At 37.2% G+C, this 18,489-nt stretch overlaps 1 protein-coding gene across 2 annotated transcripts in view; it reads left to right on the forward strand.

The window, feature by feature from the left end:
• DMD (dystrophin) overlaps nucleotides 1-18,489 on the forward strand; it is a 1,244,291-nt gene that overhangs the window by 490,822 nt on the left and 734,980 nt on the right. For both annotated transcript variants that reach the window (XM_075174519.1, XM_075174510.1), the window contains exons 23-29: nucleotides 358-570; nucleotides 4,450-4,563; nucleotides 6,097-6,252; nucleotides 8,631-8,801; nucleotides 12,527-12,709; nucleotides 14,256-14,390; nucleotides 15,163-15,312. In XM_075174519.1, coding sequence (XP_075030620.1) covers nucleotides 358-570; nucleotides 4,450-4,563; nucleotides 6,097-6,252; nucleotides 8,631-8,801; nucleotides 12,527-12,709; nucleotides 14,256-14,390; nucleotides 15,163-15,312 — 1,122 coding nt within the window. The remainder of the gene's footprint in view (nucleotides 1-357; nucleotides 571-4,449; nucleotides 4,564-6,096; nucleotides 6,253-8,630; nucleotides 8,802-12,526; nucleotides 12,710-14,255; nucleotides 14,391-15,162; nucleotides 15,313-18,489) is intronic.

Here is an 18,489-nt window from a genome sequence, read left to right on the forward strand (position 1 = left end):
TTTAAATCACAGAAGCAGTTCTAAGTTTATTCTTTTTCTCCATCTATAGTCTGATTCTTTTGGAAGTGTAATCATTAGTGCCATAGTAAATTCCTATCTCAAATTAATGAAGTGTATGTGGATCACCTCTTAACAAGTATAAACACCTCTGGTTATATTCTCAGTTCAACTAAAAAATCTACTTTCTAGTTTGTGTGAGAAAAGCAATTCCAAATTGCTCAGTAGTATATGTCACTGGACGTTTTAGCAAAGGTGACCTACATTTCAGTCCTTTCTTCAGCAATCTCACCTATGTTTGTGAAACAAAGAGAACTGCCCAACACGTGAATTGGGATACTATTTGCTTTTTGTTCATAGGCTCTACAAAGTTCTCTGCAAGAGCAGCAAAAAGGCCTGAACTATCTTAGCACAACTGTGGAAGACATGTCCAGGAAAGCCCCTGCAGAAGTCAGCCAAAGATATCGATCAGAGATTGAGGTGACCCTTGGCCGCTGGAAGAAATTATCAGCGCAGCTGGTGGACCATTGCCAGAAACTTGAGGAGCTTATGACAAAACTCCAGCGATTCCAGGTTAACCAAACTTTTTCAGCCTCAACTGCTATGTGATGGCTTGTGGCTGTCAGACTAGCGCAAAACGCATTTATACACCTCAAGAAAGTAACACCAAAGTGAAATATCAAAACAGTACATGAATGTATTAAAATGTTCGCTTGATTTTGGTGGGTCCAAAATTTTACTTTGAATTCTGATTTTGTGGCTGTTTCTACCTATGTTGTTTCAATAGCAAAACTTAACTTTGATTTCAGTGAAATTGCTGCTAATATTCCTCTGCTTACTTTCTCAGTGTAGCTGGAGTACTTTTTCATGCAGTCGAAGTAGCTGTAACCATACTGACTTTAATAGATTCACTTACATAATTAGTCATTTGTAATATGGTAGTATCTTGGCAGCAGTTGCCAGAAAGCAGAAGTGTATATGACTTACACAACTGTGTGAATTTCAGGTATTTAGAATGACAGCATTGGAAGCTTACATTGTTTATCTCATTGTGAGGATCTTCTATTTATACTTATTTATAAATCACATGTATCAGCATTACAGGGGATGTCTATGACTTAGATGTTATAAGATTTCAAATAAGTCAATTTTTAACATATTCCTGTTCTATTTCTATATAATTTCAAGGGACAGGTTTCAGAGGAATCAACCAGTCACTAAAATGGAGAAAGTATTTTTAATTTTTTTAATATGTTTTTCTCTCCTCGCCCCCATGCAAATGAACACTTGAATACTCATGGGGGATATCACAAAGAAAATTCTGAAGGTTGAGGTCCTGCAGCCATACACAAACCTGTGTTCTCACAGTGTGTTTCTTCTCAGTGTTGTCTCTCTGTATTTCTTCTATTTACAACATCAAATATTTCTGTCCTTGGCTTTGGTTTGCTGGTAGTAGAACGTGATACATGATTAGGTCCATGTTGTGAATTTTAATAGAATAGCATGTGAACTGTAATTGTTATTTTCAGCTTAATTCAATAGAGTTGTTTGGTCAGGAATAAATTTTCTGTCAAAGTATTCTTACACTTCTGCTTTTGTAGAGGAAAAACACTTTTTAGAGAAGAAAAAAAGTACTCATTATTTTGTTACTCTTCGTCAGTTTTTAGATAAGCAAAATGGACCAAAAAAGGAGGAAACATTTTATAATATTATTTTATAACATTTATAAACTTTTATAACATTTATAATTTAGCTACTGAAATGCCACATTGCTCTAAATTGTCACTTTGGCTCCATAGCTACATCTCTGACGTCTGAAGCTGGCCATGAAATGAAGTTTAATTGTATGGTGGGATAACCTTGGCCAGCAGCCAGATGCCCCAGCTGCTCTCTCACTCCCTGTCCTCAGCAGGGCAGGGGGAGAAATTAGGATGGAAAAGCTCTTGGATTGAGATAAAGACAGGGAGATCACTTACCAGTTACCATCATGGGCAAAACAGACACAACTTGGGGAAAATTAAAATAGATTTGAGTAGTGAGAAACAAAGACAAAAATTAAAACAACACCTCTCCCCCTCCCTCTTTTTCCTACTCTGCACTCCATTGTTTTACTCTTGTCTCCTCTCCTGCCAAGGGGCGCAGGGGGGTGGGAATGGGAGCTGCGGTCAGTCCATACCAGCTCCTCTCTGCTGCTCCTTCCTCCTCACTCTTTTCCCTTGCTTCAGCATGGGTCCTCCCACGGGCTGCAGTCCTTCGGGAAATATCTGCTCCTGTGTGGGACTCTGCATGGGCTGCACCTTCCTTTAGAGCACACCAGCTGCTCCAGTGTGGGGTCCTCCATGGGCTGCAGGGTGGATATCTGCTCCACCATGGACCTCCATGGGCTGCAGGGAGACAACCTGCCTCACCGTGGTCTTCACCACAGGCTGCAGGGGAATCTCTGCTCCAGCAGCTGAAGCACGTCTTCTCCCTCCTTCTTCACTCACCTGGGTGTCTGCAGGGTTGTTTCTCACTTTTTTTCTCTCCTCCTCTGCCTGTCTGGCATTTTTGCCCTTTCTTAACTATGTTATCACAGAGGCGTCACTAGCTGACCATGGGATCAGCTGTGACCTGTGGTGGGTCCATCCGAGGCAGCTGGAACTGGCTGTGTCCAGCACAGGGCAGCACCTGGCCTCTCCTCACAGAGGCCACCCCTGCTACCAAAACCTTGCCCCATAAACCCGACATAAATAGGAAAGTGGTTTTATCAATAGTATAATGAAATATTTGCAATTGCACAAAACAGAGCAATACACTTTGCTTGAGAAATTCAAGCTTTTGTCTTTTTTTTGTTTTCCCCTGAATTTTCTGGATAGAGGTTTAGAGGTTCCCCCACTGCTCTTAAAAGGAGAAAGTCCTGAACATCATGACCATGCTCTGCAGAGCATGTATTTTTAAAGCTATGCGAGCTATTGTTGCATACAAATCTTAGCCTTTATATTTATTGCTGAAGTCACTGTAGTACACAGTTAATATAAAAGTCATTGTCTTTTCAGCTCCTTGAATGACTAATCTTCCAGACAATTGTTTTAGCTGTTGCAATTTATGGAATGTGTCAGCATGGAATACGATGAAATCAGTGTTGATAAATAAAGTGCATTTACAGTTTGATTCAAAATGCAAGTCATAAATTCGATCTTCACTGGTAGTTGGAGACTGATCCCTTTTTAAGTAAATCCCATCAGATCTATATTTTGTGGCATTAATTAACTAAAAGTATTCGTGTAAAGGTATTAAAGTTTCATCATGAAATATGATTCTTAACTATTTTTACTGACTGATAATGGAATGCACAGTAGACACTTCAACAGTGTTTTGGTAATTGCCATTCTGAAGTATACTGATAATTTCTGTATGATTATTTTTATTAATTCAGTTCATTTTCCATGGTAACCTGTTATTATTGAATATATCAAGCACATTAGGAAAATGTTCCCTTTGGTTATCTATCTTGTAATAGTTGTTATGGCATTTTTGTACACATTTTAGGGCATAGTCTGTATTCTAATGAAATGTCTTTTTTTGTGCTTTAATTCAACTTTGCATTCTACATATAATATCAATATGTACTTCACTGTTAATGAAAACAGTTTGATGAACAAACGCATTATAATTTGCCTTTCAAATTTTTGCCACTTATAATTTTTATTTTAACATGTCCATCTAATTATTTACCTAAGGTGGCATTTTAAGGTCATTTTAAGTCACATTTTTAAAATCTCATTCTACCTTTCAAGGTATTAGATTATCTATGTAATGTTGCCTGGCACTGGTAGGGTTCCCTCTTTGCAAGCATTTGATGTTCAGCTTTTATTATTAATTGCAAGGGTTAATTAAAGACTATGGAAAGCACATTACTGATTACAAGCATTCTAGTGCTAGAAACAGTAACTGAGAATCAGTCTCTGAAATCATTCATTGAGTCATTATATGATTTTAGTTTCTGAAGTAAATCTGTTTCAATTACTGTTTCAGTTACAATTTTTTTTCATTCTGAGTAGTAAGGGTGTGCTTTTGTGTTGTGTTCTGGTAGAGAAATAGGCAATAGAGCGTGCAACTTCCAAAAGGAGCCTGAAATTTAAATTGAAGCACAGGAGGATTTGATAGGAACCGATGAACACGCATGCAGCATCTAAACACAAGTGATATCTGGAAAGCATAAACTTGAGAGCCAGAAAGTTTCCCGCTTGTAGACACATTAAATTTGGGCAGAAATGGTCAGAGTGCAGGCTAAAGGGTCGATGACAGTCCCAGATAAAATTGGTTTTGCTTGTTTGCCATGTTTGTATTTTTCAGACAGTTCAATAATCTTGAAATTACATTGTGATGAGTTTTAGTCATAGTGGCAGGATGAATTACACTATTGCCAGTCAGGTTCTGTGCAATGCAATAAAATGTCTTTTTAATAAACAGAACGACACTAAAACACTGAAGAAGTGGATGGCTGAAGTGGATGTTTTTCTGAAGGAAGAATGGCCTGCCCTTGGTGATTCAGAAGCACTGGAAAAGCAACTTGAGCAATGTACAGTGAGTATTACCTGCCTGCTTGGCAATTATTTGATTCTTCTCTATAAGCCTAGCTTATACAGAAGTTAAACAAATGATTACTGTTCTTAAAAATAAGTTCATGTTGTAAGGGGGTTGTCTTCTGCAAAGTCTTGCATTTCCTGGGGTTGAAGGAAAATTTTGTTAAAAAATTGGAGCCTTTAAGACAGAGAGGAGGCATACAGTGACTGTATCATTATGTATTTATAGCAGAAGCAAAACGTCAAAGAGGATACTTGCAGCAAATAATAAGTTAGTAGCCCCTTAAGATAACTGTTTATTTACTTTGTTGAGTTTACAAACATTGCGTGTGTATTTGTTATATGCTGTATAATCTGTGCCAGAAGATCTTTCTCTGTATCTGTTATTCACATGTGACTTACAAGCTTTTCTGCCTGTACCAAAAGAACTTGCAGGTATTGTGAGTTATATCCTTTTTTTTACTAAACTTAGAAGTTCCAGGATTTTGTCCCAGCAGAGTTTTAAAGCATCATGAAGTATCGATACTTTCCTCACAGGGTTTACAAATTCTTCTGCCTGTCCCAACAGAGCGTGTAAGTGCAGTGAATCTTGTAATCCATGATAGTCCCTGACTATACGTTCAGTGGAATTTACAAGTTCTGTAAATGTTCTGGCAGGATGTGTAAATATTATGAAACATATATATTGATCTTACAGAACTACGAGCTCCTCAGACTTTCTCTCTTACCCCTTATTTAAATAAAAAATGATTATGAATTATATAGGACAACTCTTATCTCTACAATTTAGTAAGTTACATGTAACTCTTTTAGAATCTGTCACCTGAATTTGTGAAGAGTTTGCACAAATATTAGCCATTGCTGTTAAATATATAATAAAGCTACCAAAATCTTCATCATCTTTTATGTATTTACAATTCCAGCCTTTTCCACTGTGTAGGAAGCCCAGGTAACATCTGCAGCATTGAAGAAGGCCTTAGGAAATAAAATTGGAAGTGTGAATTTAGAACTACCTTAGGGCTTAAATAATATTCAACCACAAATAAAATTCTAATAACTAGACATAACCAGAGAATGTCACCATTCAGATAATTTTAAGGAAGTTATCAGGTGAATTGCCAACCTAAGGGTAATGCTGGCATAGTTAGTAAGATGGCATCACAAATAATTTTCCACCATTATGATGGAATGTTCTTTTACGAATGTGAATAAAAGATCTAGGCATTGTAGTAGATATAATATATGTAATATAACATTATATATGTGTGTATATATAATTATATACATAACATTTGAAACTTACATAATATGTATTTTGCAAATGAACTTTATCTGATATAGCATAGCTTACCACATTACAGCTGCTCATTCCTTTTTTATTTATTTTCATAGTTAAGTCTGTTAATTGTGCTCATTTGACTGGAGATCTGGACCAAAGACATGTCAGAATCTCATGTAGACATGTTTTGATAGGAATAGCATATCTGAAAATTTGTGTGAATGCTGCTTGCCTAACCTTCTGCTATTCCTTTAGGCTTTAGTAAATGATATCCAGACAATCCAGCCCAGTTTGAACAGTGTTAATGAGGTTGGGAAGAAAATGAAGAGTGAAGCAGAGCCAGAATTTGCTTCCAGAATAGAGACAGAACTGAAGGATCTCAATGTTCAATGGGAACACATTTGCCAACAGGTATCAAGTCTCCCGCTGTGTCTGGCTCATTTTAAATTAATAATCAGGTTTCTTATTGGCAGAATTTGTCGTTCTGTGCATATCCAGTAGATATGAAACTGAATTTAGACATATTTGGTTCACATTAATTAAATTTCTATTTTAGAAATTTTATTTAGCGTGTAGCAATATATGTAAAGTATATTTCTTTATATTATAATACAATGTCTTCTATTTTCATAACAAAGTTATATACTAATACCTTAGATCTTAACAGCAATGTAATTTATGGCTCCTGCAAAACTAGCTTTCTGAAAGTGGTATATAGGCATTTGCCAAAAAAACAAGTTCTGTATTTAGTTGCATCATTGTATTCACATGTCATTACTCTAGATGAAATAAGACACTAAAGCTGTGAAGAGTTCAGAATTCAATAACTTGGAATTAAGAGCATGTGCACATATGCATGTGTGTAAATTACAGTCTCCAATGCTCACATGAATGTGAGAGAATGGGGCATAGCAAGAAAGGACAGTTCTTTTATTTTAATTAAAGACATTCTTAATAAATAATATTAAGGATTAATGAAGCTAAAAATTACTATTATTTCATTGATGACATTTGGATTCTTATTCTTTATGATGGTTCAAAGGAAATGTCTTTCATGTTGTATTACTTTTACTTTTTTTCCTACTTGCTCATTCTGTTGTTTTACTTTTTTAACGTATATTTGCATAATAGTAAAACTATTACCTTTCAAGGTGGTCTAATGTTTTCTAAAATTATTCTTCTTCACTTTACATGTGAAAAATAACCTCTGTATATTTTTCTGATAAACATAGTTATCAAAAAAGTTGATCTTTGAAATCTGTAAGACATTTTATCGATCCAGTTCTGTAGTCTTTCCCCTTCAACTAATGTGGATTTTTAATTGCTTTTTTTTGTAATATTAATAAGTTGGATGTCTTTGCTCTTCTCTCACAGAAATTTCAAGTAAAGCCTTATGAATTGAGAAGTCGGTTACAGTTTTCTTCTGACTTCCCTGAAAATCTGCCTGTAATAGTTCTATTCAATACACAACACAAATTATTACCTCTCAGTGGGCATTTCTAACACAACTTCTTCAGTAATAGCTATCAAAACACGAGTAGTAAATATAAAAATCAGTTTGGTCTGTGGGGTTTTCTTGAAAGGATTTGGAAAAGTCAGCTTGAGTTGATATACATGCAGTTAATATGACTGTGAGAGCTAACAATGGGCATTCACATACTCTTTCCAGGTGATAGGAGATTACTCTCTCTTCTGGTGCTGTGATTGAGGAAGAGGCAATTTTGCAGGGCTGCATATAGTTCTGCTTTTATACTTGGTGAACATCACCTTTTTACTGTTACTCTATTTTGTTCTGTAAAACAACATTTATGTAAAACAACATCAACAGCCAGTCCTCAAGGATGGGTAATGAAACCAGTAACAGTCAGAAACTAAGACCAAATACTAAGACACAATTCCTCCTGATGTTACTGAAAATAACATTTACTGAAGTAGCATCATAGTGCAGGATGTTGGAGTGATCAGCTCTGCAAGCCCAACTCTGAAAAATGGAACCAGTGCAACTAACTGTTTTTGTTGCAAACTTCTTTATACCATTGAAAGGTGGCTCAGCCAATGGCTCAATCAGTTATGGACAATTTTGGTAGGTTGATGCACAATTCATAGAATCCTAGAATGGTTTGGGATGGAAGGGACCTTAAATATCATTTAGTTCTAGTTCTATACATGAGCTATGTAACATAAGTTATATGACTGCTATATAGTAATTGGCAAAGAATTTAACAAAAGTATTTTTCCCTTTAAGATAAGTAGTTTCTTCCAGTAAGATATTCCTTTTTTACATACCTATTTTTAGGATATACACCTTTCTGAGAGATTCAATAATGACTTCATCAGTAGAAGAAAGATACGCATATTGCTTTATTCTCTAGCAAGTTGCATTCAAACTGGTTAGAAGGTCATCTGACTTTATAGCTCAAGAGCCTTTGGTTTCATCCTTGGATGCACTTTCAAGGTCTCCTGTGGTTGTTTATTTTACATCTTTTAGAAGATAGTCCCTGGGTGATGGTTTTTTTAGATGACCTCAGCATACAGTGTAGAGTCTTGTTCTAGGATCATTGAAAACTCATTCTGCACAGCAATGATTCGCCAAAAAAAAGATGTATACACATATGTAATACTTTCTTGATTACCTATTATTAATATCTATCTAATTACTTGCTAACATCTGCCTAATTACAGCAATGTTATTAGTATAGCATTTAACTTGGTTCTTTTCAGGCTAAAATATTGTCAAGTTTGTACAGTAGCCTTGCTTCAAGTACCATGTAATGTTTTCTTTCTTAAAGGCCTATGCTAAAAAGGCAGCATTAAAAGGTGGCTTGGATAAGACTGTGAGTCTCAGAAAGGATTTGTCAGAGATGCATGAATGGATAACACAAGCTGAGGAAGAATATCTGGAAAGAGATTTTGAGTATAAAACACCTGACAAATTACAGAAAGCTGTTGAGGAACTGAAGGTAAAAGATGAACTAATTCCTTGAGCTATGTTTAAAGTTCTTTTTGAAGCTTTCGTTGCAAAGAAAAACTACTTTTTCTTTTAGAAAGGTGCCTTTTGAGGTCCACTTCTTAGTCTAAAATTCATAGTAGGCAGCTTGAAGTAATTTCTGTTTCGAATACGTTAGAAGATACTTAATCTTTCACAATACTGCATTGCTTTTTTTTCCTCTTTGCTTTATTGGATACTTGATTTTGATGCAGCTTCAACATTCTTTTACTTAAGGAATAATTCTTAAGAATCAAGTGTCAGCAGCAGCTAACTGATAGAGTGGAATCAGTTTTATGTCTTCTCTTTATATTAGAGAGAGAGAAAAAAAAAGAGATTTAGGACTTCAGGATGCATGTTGGTATGTACTAAGTATGCATGATTTATTATTTCTTTAATATAGCAATATAGGAACAGCATATTTTCGTCTCAAGCAAATAATGTTTCTTTCATGTGGGATGAATATGGCCTTTGGATTTATGATATATGCTCAAATATAGCCAGCAAATGTGCTCAAATATGCTTAGCCACTAGATGTGGGCTTGGTTTTTATTTCATAGGTGAATTGTTTGGCCTGTGCTATTCAGGAAGTCAGATTATATAGCCTTAACAATCTATCCAACACTTTGTTCGCAAACTCTTCATTGTCCATAGAGTTTTGCCAGTGTTTGAGAGTATCTGACAATGCAACTGGTGATCTCTTTATTTACTGACAGAAATGACTGATGCCAGTCAGAATATACAGAATATATGGAAATACATGGAACGAGTTCGATTCATTGTAAATGAGACAAATATATCAAAAGTAAACATCTGCTTTAGAGATACAGTTCTTTTTTAGTAATTAAATAACAAAACTCAAATTTATGCATTGCACTGCATAATAAAACAGCTAAAATGTATAGTTTTAGACACTTTATGGATTTCCCCATTATGGATTTCCTAGTGAATATTCATAGAATCATAGAATCATAGAATCATTAAGGTTGGAAAAGACCTCTAAGATCAACCACTGAGTCCAACCATCAACCCAACACACCATGCCCATGTCCCTACACCATGTCCCTAAGCGCCTCATCTACACATCTTTTAAGTACTTCCAGGGATGGTGACTCAACCACTTCCCTGGGCAGCCTGTTCCAAGGCCTGACCACTCTTTCAGTAAAGAATTTTTCCTAATGTCCAATCTAAACCTCCCTTGTGCAACTTGAGGCCATTTCCTCTCGTCCTATCGCTAGTTACTTGGGAGAAGAGACCAACACCCACCTCACTACAACCTCCTTTCAGGTAGTTGTAGGGCGTGATGAGGTCTCCCCTCAACCTCCTCTTCTCCAGGCTAAACAACCCCAGTTCCCTCAGCCGCTCCTCATAAGACTTGTGCTCCAGGCCCTTCACCAGCTTCGTTGCCCTTCTCTGGACACATGCTCCAGCACCTCCATGTCCTTCTTGTAGTCAGGGGCCCAAAACTGAACAGTAGTCGAGGTGCGGCCTCACCAGTGCCGAGTACAGGGGCACGATCACCTCCCTGCTCCTGCTGGCCACACTATTTCTGATACAGGCCAGGATGCCATTGGCCTTCTTGGCCACCTGGGCACACTGCCGGCTCATGTTCAGCCGGCTGTCGACCAGCACCCCCAGGTCCTTTTCCTCTGGGCAGCTTTCCAGCCACTCTTCCCCAAGCCTGTAGCGTTGCCTGGGGTTGTTGTGGCCGAAGTGCAGGACCCGGCACTTGGCCTTGTTGAACCTCATACAGTTGGCCTCGGCCCATCGATCCAGCCTGTCCAGGTCCCTCTGCAGAGCCTTCCTACCCTCCAGCAGATCAACACTCCCGCCCAACTTGGTGTCGTCTGCAAACTTACTGAGGGAGCACTCGATCCCCTCGTCTAGATCGTTGAGAAAGATATTGAACAGGACCGGCCCCAGTACTGAGCCCTGGGGAACACCACTCGTGACCGGCCGCCAACTGGATTTAACTCCGTTGACCACAACTCTCTGGGCTCGGCCGTCCAGCCAGTTTTTTACCCAGCAAAGAGTGCACCTGTCTAGGCCGTGAGCCGCCAGCTTCTCTAGGAGAATGCTGTGGGAGACAGTGTCAAAGGCTTTACTGAAGTCCAGGTAGACCACATCCACGGCCTTTCCCTCATCCACGAGGCGGGTCACCTGGTCATAGAAGGAGATCAGGTTGGTCAAGCAGGACCTGCCTTCCATGAACCCGTGCTGGCTGGGCCTGATCCCCTGGTTGTCCCGGACATGGGGATTCTTCCAGCTGAAGTACTTGTTCAAACTGCGACACCTCGACCTATGCAGATAACCAGATCATTTGTCATGCATCCCTTCACCTGCTCCTAGTGATCCTTTCCCCAAAGGCTTGCAGCCACCTCTCCTGTCACACAACAGGCAAAATCTGGACCAGAATTCTTTGTTCATCCTGCAGCCCATTTCTTCCCACAGCTAGGGAAGAGGAAAGCCAGGAGCAACCTAGTAAACTTTCTCTGGCAATGGCAGCCTGATCCCAATTATTCTGGTTCATGGACTTCCCCAGGCCCAGAGAGAATGAAGGTTGTTGGGAAAAAGGTTTTGTTTTAATGTTTTTGGGCCAGAGAGTTCTCATCTTAAATTCCTGTGAAGACCAGTACACACTGATGACAATGTGTATACCATCACTCTGCTTCCAGTAGTGATATGACTCCAGTCATAGACCATCCCATCGTAAGCACTCAGAGAAAACAATGCTAGGTATAACAATCTTATATCTTATTAATGAGACGGCATAACAAGGGAGAGTAAGAAAAGGTGGAGGAAGAAAGTTGGGAATTGGATTGATCTGTTGTTATGGTTACATAGGCTAAAACCGGGAAAAGGTGGCAGGTTGATGGTTCCAGATCAGTTACATAGGATTTATTAATTATTGGTTTTAATTCACCATCCATTTGTGATTCTCTGTGTTCCTCAGATCTTTATATTTCCTGTGTCTGTCCTTTGTTAAACTTCTCTGCCTAGGGTCTAAGACAGAAAGTGCTGTTTGGGAGGATGCTCCCTTTTCACTTTGTCCTCTCTTCATGTTAGGTTAATGTTCACTAGTGGTGAATAATAGTGCTGATTTTTCTATCTCTGTAAAATGAGAGAATGAAATCAACATTAATGCTCTGATAAAAGTGTGAAATATACACTAGAGAAAAATTATTTTCTCAATTTCTCTTTAAATGCAGGTTAATGACAGTGGCAAGGAGAGGAAAATCAGTCAGAAGTATTTTCCGTTTTTTTCGGTCTTGCTGCTTGTCATTGTACCTTTAAACCTGGGTACATGAATTTGTAACACCACAGATTTTTTTGTCATTTGTGGTTTATAAGGCATTATGGCAAAGGTATTTGGAGCATTTCTTGGGGGGAAAAAAAAAACAACTGAAATACTTTACTATTCTGAGAGCTCCAGAAATCTAAATAGTCATGAGAAGATGTTAAACTGTATTGAGTATCGTGTATTTGTAACAAAATGAAAAAATGTTTTTTGCATGCATTCAAGATTATGCCAGAAAGTCTGTGAATTAAATGGCTCTTGGGGTTTTTTTGTTGTGGAGTTGTTTGGGGTTTTTTCCCTCAAACAGAATTCTGTCAGAGAGAATTATAACAGAGTTATTAGAAATAAGCTTCCTTCTTAAACCAGGACTACAATTTTTTTTTTTTTTTTTTTTTTTGCAGAGAGCAAAGGAGGAAGCCATGCAGAAAGAAGTAAAAGTGAAGCTTATTGCTGACTCTGTGAATAATTTTATAGCAAAGGCTCCACCTGCAGCTCATGAGGCTTTGAAAAAGGAGCTTGATGTTCTAATTACCAGCTACCAGCGACTCTGCAGCAGACTGAATGGAAAGTGCAAAACTTTGGAGGTTGGATATCTTGTCAGTCATTGTATTTATAGCCCTTCTAACTGCAAAAGTAAAGTAGAGAGCAAGGATGTATTATCGTATGGGATCATGAGTAGCCCAAGGCTGTCCTCACTTTATGAGCCATATACCTAAATTTTTTTGAGAATCATATATGCTGGAGAGTCATATTAAAAGAGAAGCCTCAGACATGGGTCTTAGGTGGAAGACAGCAATGGCTGCTCAGGGTTCTTATCCCTCCTGAGATTAAGCCAAGCATCTGGCTTCTGTAGCAACCCTGTGACATTGTCTTCACCAGCTCTTCCAGACTTCTTTCTTCCATGGCTAAGGATTTTGATTAAATGGCCCTGAAGCTGGACGGGTGGTGTAATCTCAGCGTGGGAACAGCATTTGATATGCTGGCAAGCTGGATATGTCTCATGCATTTTGAGTTGACCCTGCCATTTTGGCCAACTCCATTACAAATTCTTGCCATAGGACTATTTGCATATTACACAGTGGTCACAGCGAATTAGGTATGATTTTTTGTTGTGAACTAATTTACAAGAACTAACTTCATACAGGACAATTATTTACCTGTGTAAAATTTATCTCCTCTAAATTTCACTGCGGAAAATCAGATGTGTAGTTTAAGCTGGTAATCTATATTTCCCCTGATCATTGATGTTGTTGTTGTGTGGTAACATCCCTCTATAACCTCTTCCTAGACCAGACACTTACATTTGATATGACCAAAGTTAGGTGAGATGAATTGCACTCTGGGAAACTTGATCTACAAACAGCTTAATACATCTCTATAAAGTTGCTTTAACTTCTACTAACAAAAAAGGAACAATCAAAAGATGATTTATGGAGAGTTTAAATGTTTTGCTTGTGTATAAAGTGCCATTTTTATCTGCTTATTTAAGTATCTTCAGGCACTGTAAAAATAAAATATTAGACAATAATTTAATTCCAGGAGAATAAGAACATAGTTTCATTTAACAACATTATGTTTAGTACTCTAGTACTTAAGTGGTCTATAAATTGCACTAAATGTGGTTTAGAATTAATTTCCATAGAGATTTCAGTCAGAATTCTTGAAAGCTGTGTTTTTAGACATTTTAGGAATCTGTGCTTCAAGTAATTAATATACAGAATATATAAGCAACCTAACTACATCTTGTAATAAAGACATAAACTTCTAACATGAGTCTTTAAAAATTCCAATAATTTGTATGTTTATATATTACAAGAAATTTTTACAGAAAAACATATAAAGTGGATAATTCATGAGAGAGAAGATTCAAGTTGTGTTTTGCAGAAGTGTTCACTTTTTCATGTTGTCTTCTGTGGTTTTGCTCTGTTTAATCAAGATGTTTTGGTTGTGTCGTATATTTATTTGGAACATATAAATACTGGGAAAAAAAATCAACTATATGGCACTGTAACCATCAGATATCAACCATGTTGTTTTGGGGATGAAGCCTGCAATGTTTTCATTGTTTTAATAAGTGAAAGTTAGCTGTGAGATTTTCAATCTCAATAAACATTTTTTTTTCTCTATCAGGAGGTATGGGCATGTTGGCGTGAATTATTGTCGTATTTGGATGCAGAAAATAAATGGTTGAATGAGATTGAACTGAAACTCAAGGCAACTGAAAATATCCAGGGAGGTGCAGAAGAGATTTCTGAATCTCTAGATGTAAGTGCTGACTTAAATAATATCAAATCACATGTATTGATAAATTGTAAATCACATTACATTCAAAACAAACTATGAATCAACATTACACATGAGCAAGATGCAGCATATTTGGAAAGTCCTATGTTCTCACCTGATTCAACAAATGAGGTTTTGAATTTGGATCCACCTAAGTGAAACAGAGTAATTAAATGTGTTATGCCTGATGTCATAGACAATCTTTGGTGACAATAAAATACATGATCTTAAAAAACATGGCCTCACTTAAGCCAGTCAAAAAAATGCTGAAGACTTCAAAGGGAGGAAGCTTTCATCCTAACACTGCAACTCTGTTTATTATTACTTAATTTTTATTCATGGAACCTTTCAAATTTGTAGAAATTAAATTAATACTCTTAGTGGATCAAAATACAAAACTTTACATTAATGATGCAATTTTGCTATTGAACTTCATCCATTCAGACACTCAAGCAAATTTTTTATTTTTAAGTACACAAATACTCCCACTGAACTCATTGGGCATAGTCCACGTTTTTAAAATCAAGCACCCAATTTATTGCTTTGTGAAAAATCTTTCTTTGTTTTCGGTAATAAGTAGTACGGAACATTTGTTGTCAAGACGTGGGACATTGATATTTTAATCTTTTCTCTCTACTTTTATTGTGTATGAAATGTGAAGTTTCTTATTTACATTTTTAAGGGGAATTGTCATTGCTCTGTAGAATCTTATTTGCAGAAAGGAAAACAAACTACTTTTTTGATTCTGTTTCAGTCTTTGGAACATTTAATGAGACATCCAGAAGATAATCGCAATCAGATTCGGGAATTGGCTCAGACTTTAACTGATGGTGGAATCTTGGATGAATTAATCAATGAGAAACTTGAGAAGTTCAATACTCGATGGGAAGAACTTCAGCAGGAGGTATATTTAATAATTGACCTGTCCTCCCATTTAAAGAGCTGACAGTCTAGCACTGTTAAAAAAAAAGTTATTTTGTTGGCATAGTTCCTAAACAGTACGCAAACAAAGACTTCTTTTAGAAGTGGACAGTTTGCGTAGGTGTGGTGGGCTAACTCCAGTAGGTAGCAAAACAGCACATAGCTGCTCGCTCACTCCCCACATCTCGTGGTGCGATGGGGGAGAGAATTGGACAGACAAAAGTGAGAAAACTCATGGATTGAGATAAAGACAATTTAATAAGTGAAGGAAAAAAAACAGGGATGTTTTAGCTATTGCTGAGCAGTGCTTACACAGTGTCAAGGCACCTTTCTCACTGTGCCCCTCCCAGCGAGCAGAGTGGGGTGGGCAAGATGCTGGGAAGGGATACAGCCAGGACAGCTGACCTGACTTGACCAAAGAGATATTCTGTACCACACAGAGTCATGCTCAGCAATAAAAGTGCCGGGGGGGGGGGGGGGCGGAGTTTTCCCAAAATTGCCATTACTCGGGGACTGGCTGGGCATTAGTCTCCTGGTGGCGAGTGATTGGTTTTACATCCCTGTGTTATCAACACTGTTTTGGTCACCAATCTAAAACACAGCACACACGGGCTGCTGTGAAGAAAATTAACTCCATCCCAGCCAAAACCAGTACAATAGGTAACCGTAAAATTCCATCTGTGGATGGTGCAATCTTCAATTGCATATTTAGAGATGTTTTCTCTGACAAAACTCTTAATAAGAAGCAAACTATTTTCAAAATTAAACATAAGAGTAACATTCTCTTACATATAAATAAGTCTTTATATCAATGAAAGATTTTATAAAGGCACTTCAATATAGAAACATGTTTAGCACAAGGAGAGTCAAATCTAGCAATATGCTAGATTAGCAATCTTTGCCACAGACTCTATGAAGAAAATTTTACTAATACTTTGACAGATTCCATAGTGGGACAGTATACTTTTTTGCCAGTAAATCGGTTCAAAACTGTGTTACTTGTGCATTAATATTTACTTTTAATACTAGGAGTTTATTTAACATACGTTTGTGTGTGTACTAATACAAATGTGTGTGTATGTATATAATGGCAGGACCAAACAGAATTCACCAAAGAATTTTAAGGTAACCAAAGGATACATAAGGAAATAGCTCAACTACTAGTAGTTTGCTAGTTACAAAGATGGGGACAAACTCTAACTAAATGCAGAACAACCTTACAGGACAGAGTAACAAGGCAGTTAAATTACAGAAGTATTCAGTGCAAATACATGAAAAGTGATACTCGTGGAGGACTTCTGACTTCATATATGAAACTTTTGAGCTGTTTAGAAGGAAGATCTTGGAGTCATGAAGAGAAATACCAGGAAGATGTTAGATCAGTACTTGGTAAAGATCAGAAAGGCATTACTAGTGAAAGACCTAGTGAAGGACACAGAGACCCTCTTTATGATTGGAACCAGAACATGTTCAAAGATGAGCTAAAACGGCGGTCAAAAGTTACTCAGTTTCAATGATATAAACGATATACAAGTAAAGATTTTTGGAAAGCAGCTGTGTTAGAATGATAATAGTCTACCATGACAATGATAACATTTTTGCTTCTTTCATCGTGCTTGAAATGTACTTGTTCTTGAAAACACTGGAAGTAAAACACTACAATAAAATTTAAGGAAGGGTCTTCAGCTGTTCTGAGCTTAAACTTGAAGGACGGGGAGGGAAAGAGCCTGCTTCCCTCTACTAACTACCTGGTGGTAGTTCTGGTGCAATGCAGGCATTCACGTAGTCCCATATTGCTGGACAGTTTCATAACAGAAAATTAAACATAACTTTCTGTATACCTGCTCTTTTTTTTTTTTTTTTTTTTTTTTTACATCTAACTTCTATTTGAAAGCAGATACATTCCCTGGAATTCTGCTACTTGGTATCTGTTGTTTTTTTCCTGACTTGGAGGAGAAAACTGGGAATATACAGGGGCTTCCAGTGTGTGAAAACAGGACTTTCAAATAGTCTTGCTGAGTGATGGATGAATACTATTCAGTCTTCACAAAAATAGGCATTAAATCAAAATTCGTGCCAGCTGCAGGGGTTAAATGTGGAAAGTACAGCATGAAGATATTGTGTGATATTCTGGAGACAATTTGGATGAGTATATAAGCAAAATACATTAGAAATGTATTCACTGCTTTCCAATTTAATTTAAACATAGACAAAAAGCAGACGGATGAAGCCTTCTCCTTCTTTGAAAGCTTGATTTGATGTTTAGTAGTCAAATACTAATGGGATCTGTATATGAATATAAGAGCTGTAAGGAAACTATTTCAATCGTAAGTGACTCAGTCACACTGCTTTTTTACCATATGTTTTCTACAACAAAATGTTTTATAAATTTTTCCACTGAAGTCTCGCACACTTTTTTCATAGATTCCTGACGCTGAATTTTCTGTGCTGTTTGTGTAGCCCTGTTGAAATCCAAACAGCATGCACTCTCCTTGCATAAAAATACATTGCAGGCACATAACATTCAGCTTATGTTCAAGGTCACTTCTACTTCAGACAGACTAATAGGCTATCCTAATGTGGTTAAGTTATTTATTTTTATTTGAATAATTGTGCAGGTAATTATCAAGACAACAAGCTCATGTGGGCAGAAACTGATATGTGAAATATTTGTTCTCTACTAACAGCGCGACCAAACCAAACCACTGCTATATGAATGATGCTGCAAGACAATACAGCATTGCTACTGAGATAGAGATTCATTTTTAAGGGCAGATAATGGCTTTATGTTTGTATGTCTTATCTTCTTTAGTTAACAAAGACTGTGTTTAGTTTGCTGTTGAACATCTGGGGCTGATCGATAAGCAACATATATCCTATCTTTACTTTTCAAGGACTGATTCACTTACAACTCTATATATTGGATCTAAAAAATGCTGTTGCCTGAAGAACTTCAAGCTAATGTTGCAAGTAGCTATCATCCCCTGTAATGGTGAAAGTGATTTACATCCTATCCAGCAAACTTCAAAAATGTCAGCTAGATATTCTTGAGACTATGCTTGCAAAAAACTGTATAAAACGTTATTGTTCAGATGGGCTTTACACTAGATTCAATTTTTATTCTTGGGGACTGTCTCTTAATTTCTTTTAGGACTCCCCT

The sequence above is a fragment of the Calonectris borealis genome, chromosome 1 (genome assembly GCF_964195595.1).
Source record: "Calonectris borealis chromosome 1, bCalBor7.hap1.2, whole genome shotgun sequence".
Taxonomy (NCBI): Eukaryota; Metazoa; Chordata; class Aves; order Procellariiformes; family Procellariidae; genus Calonectris; species Calonectris borealis.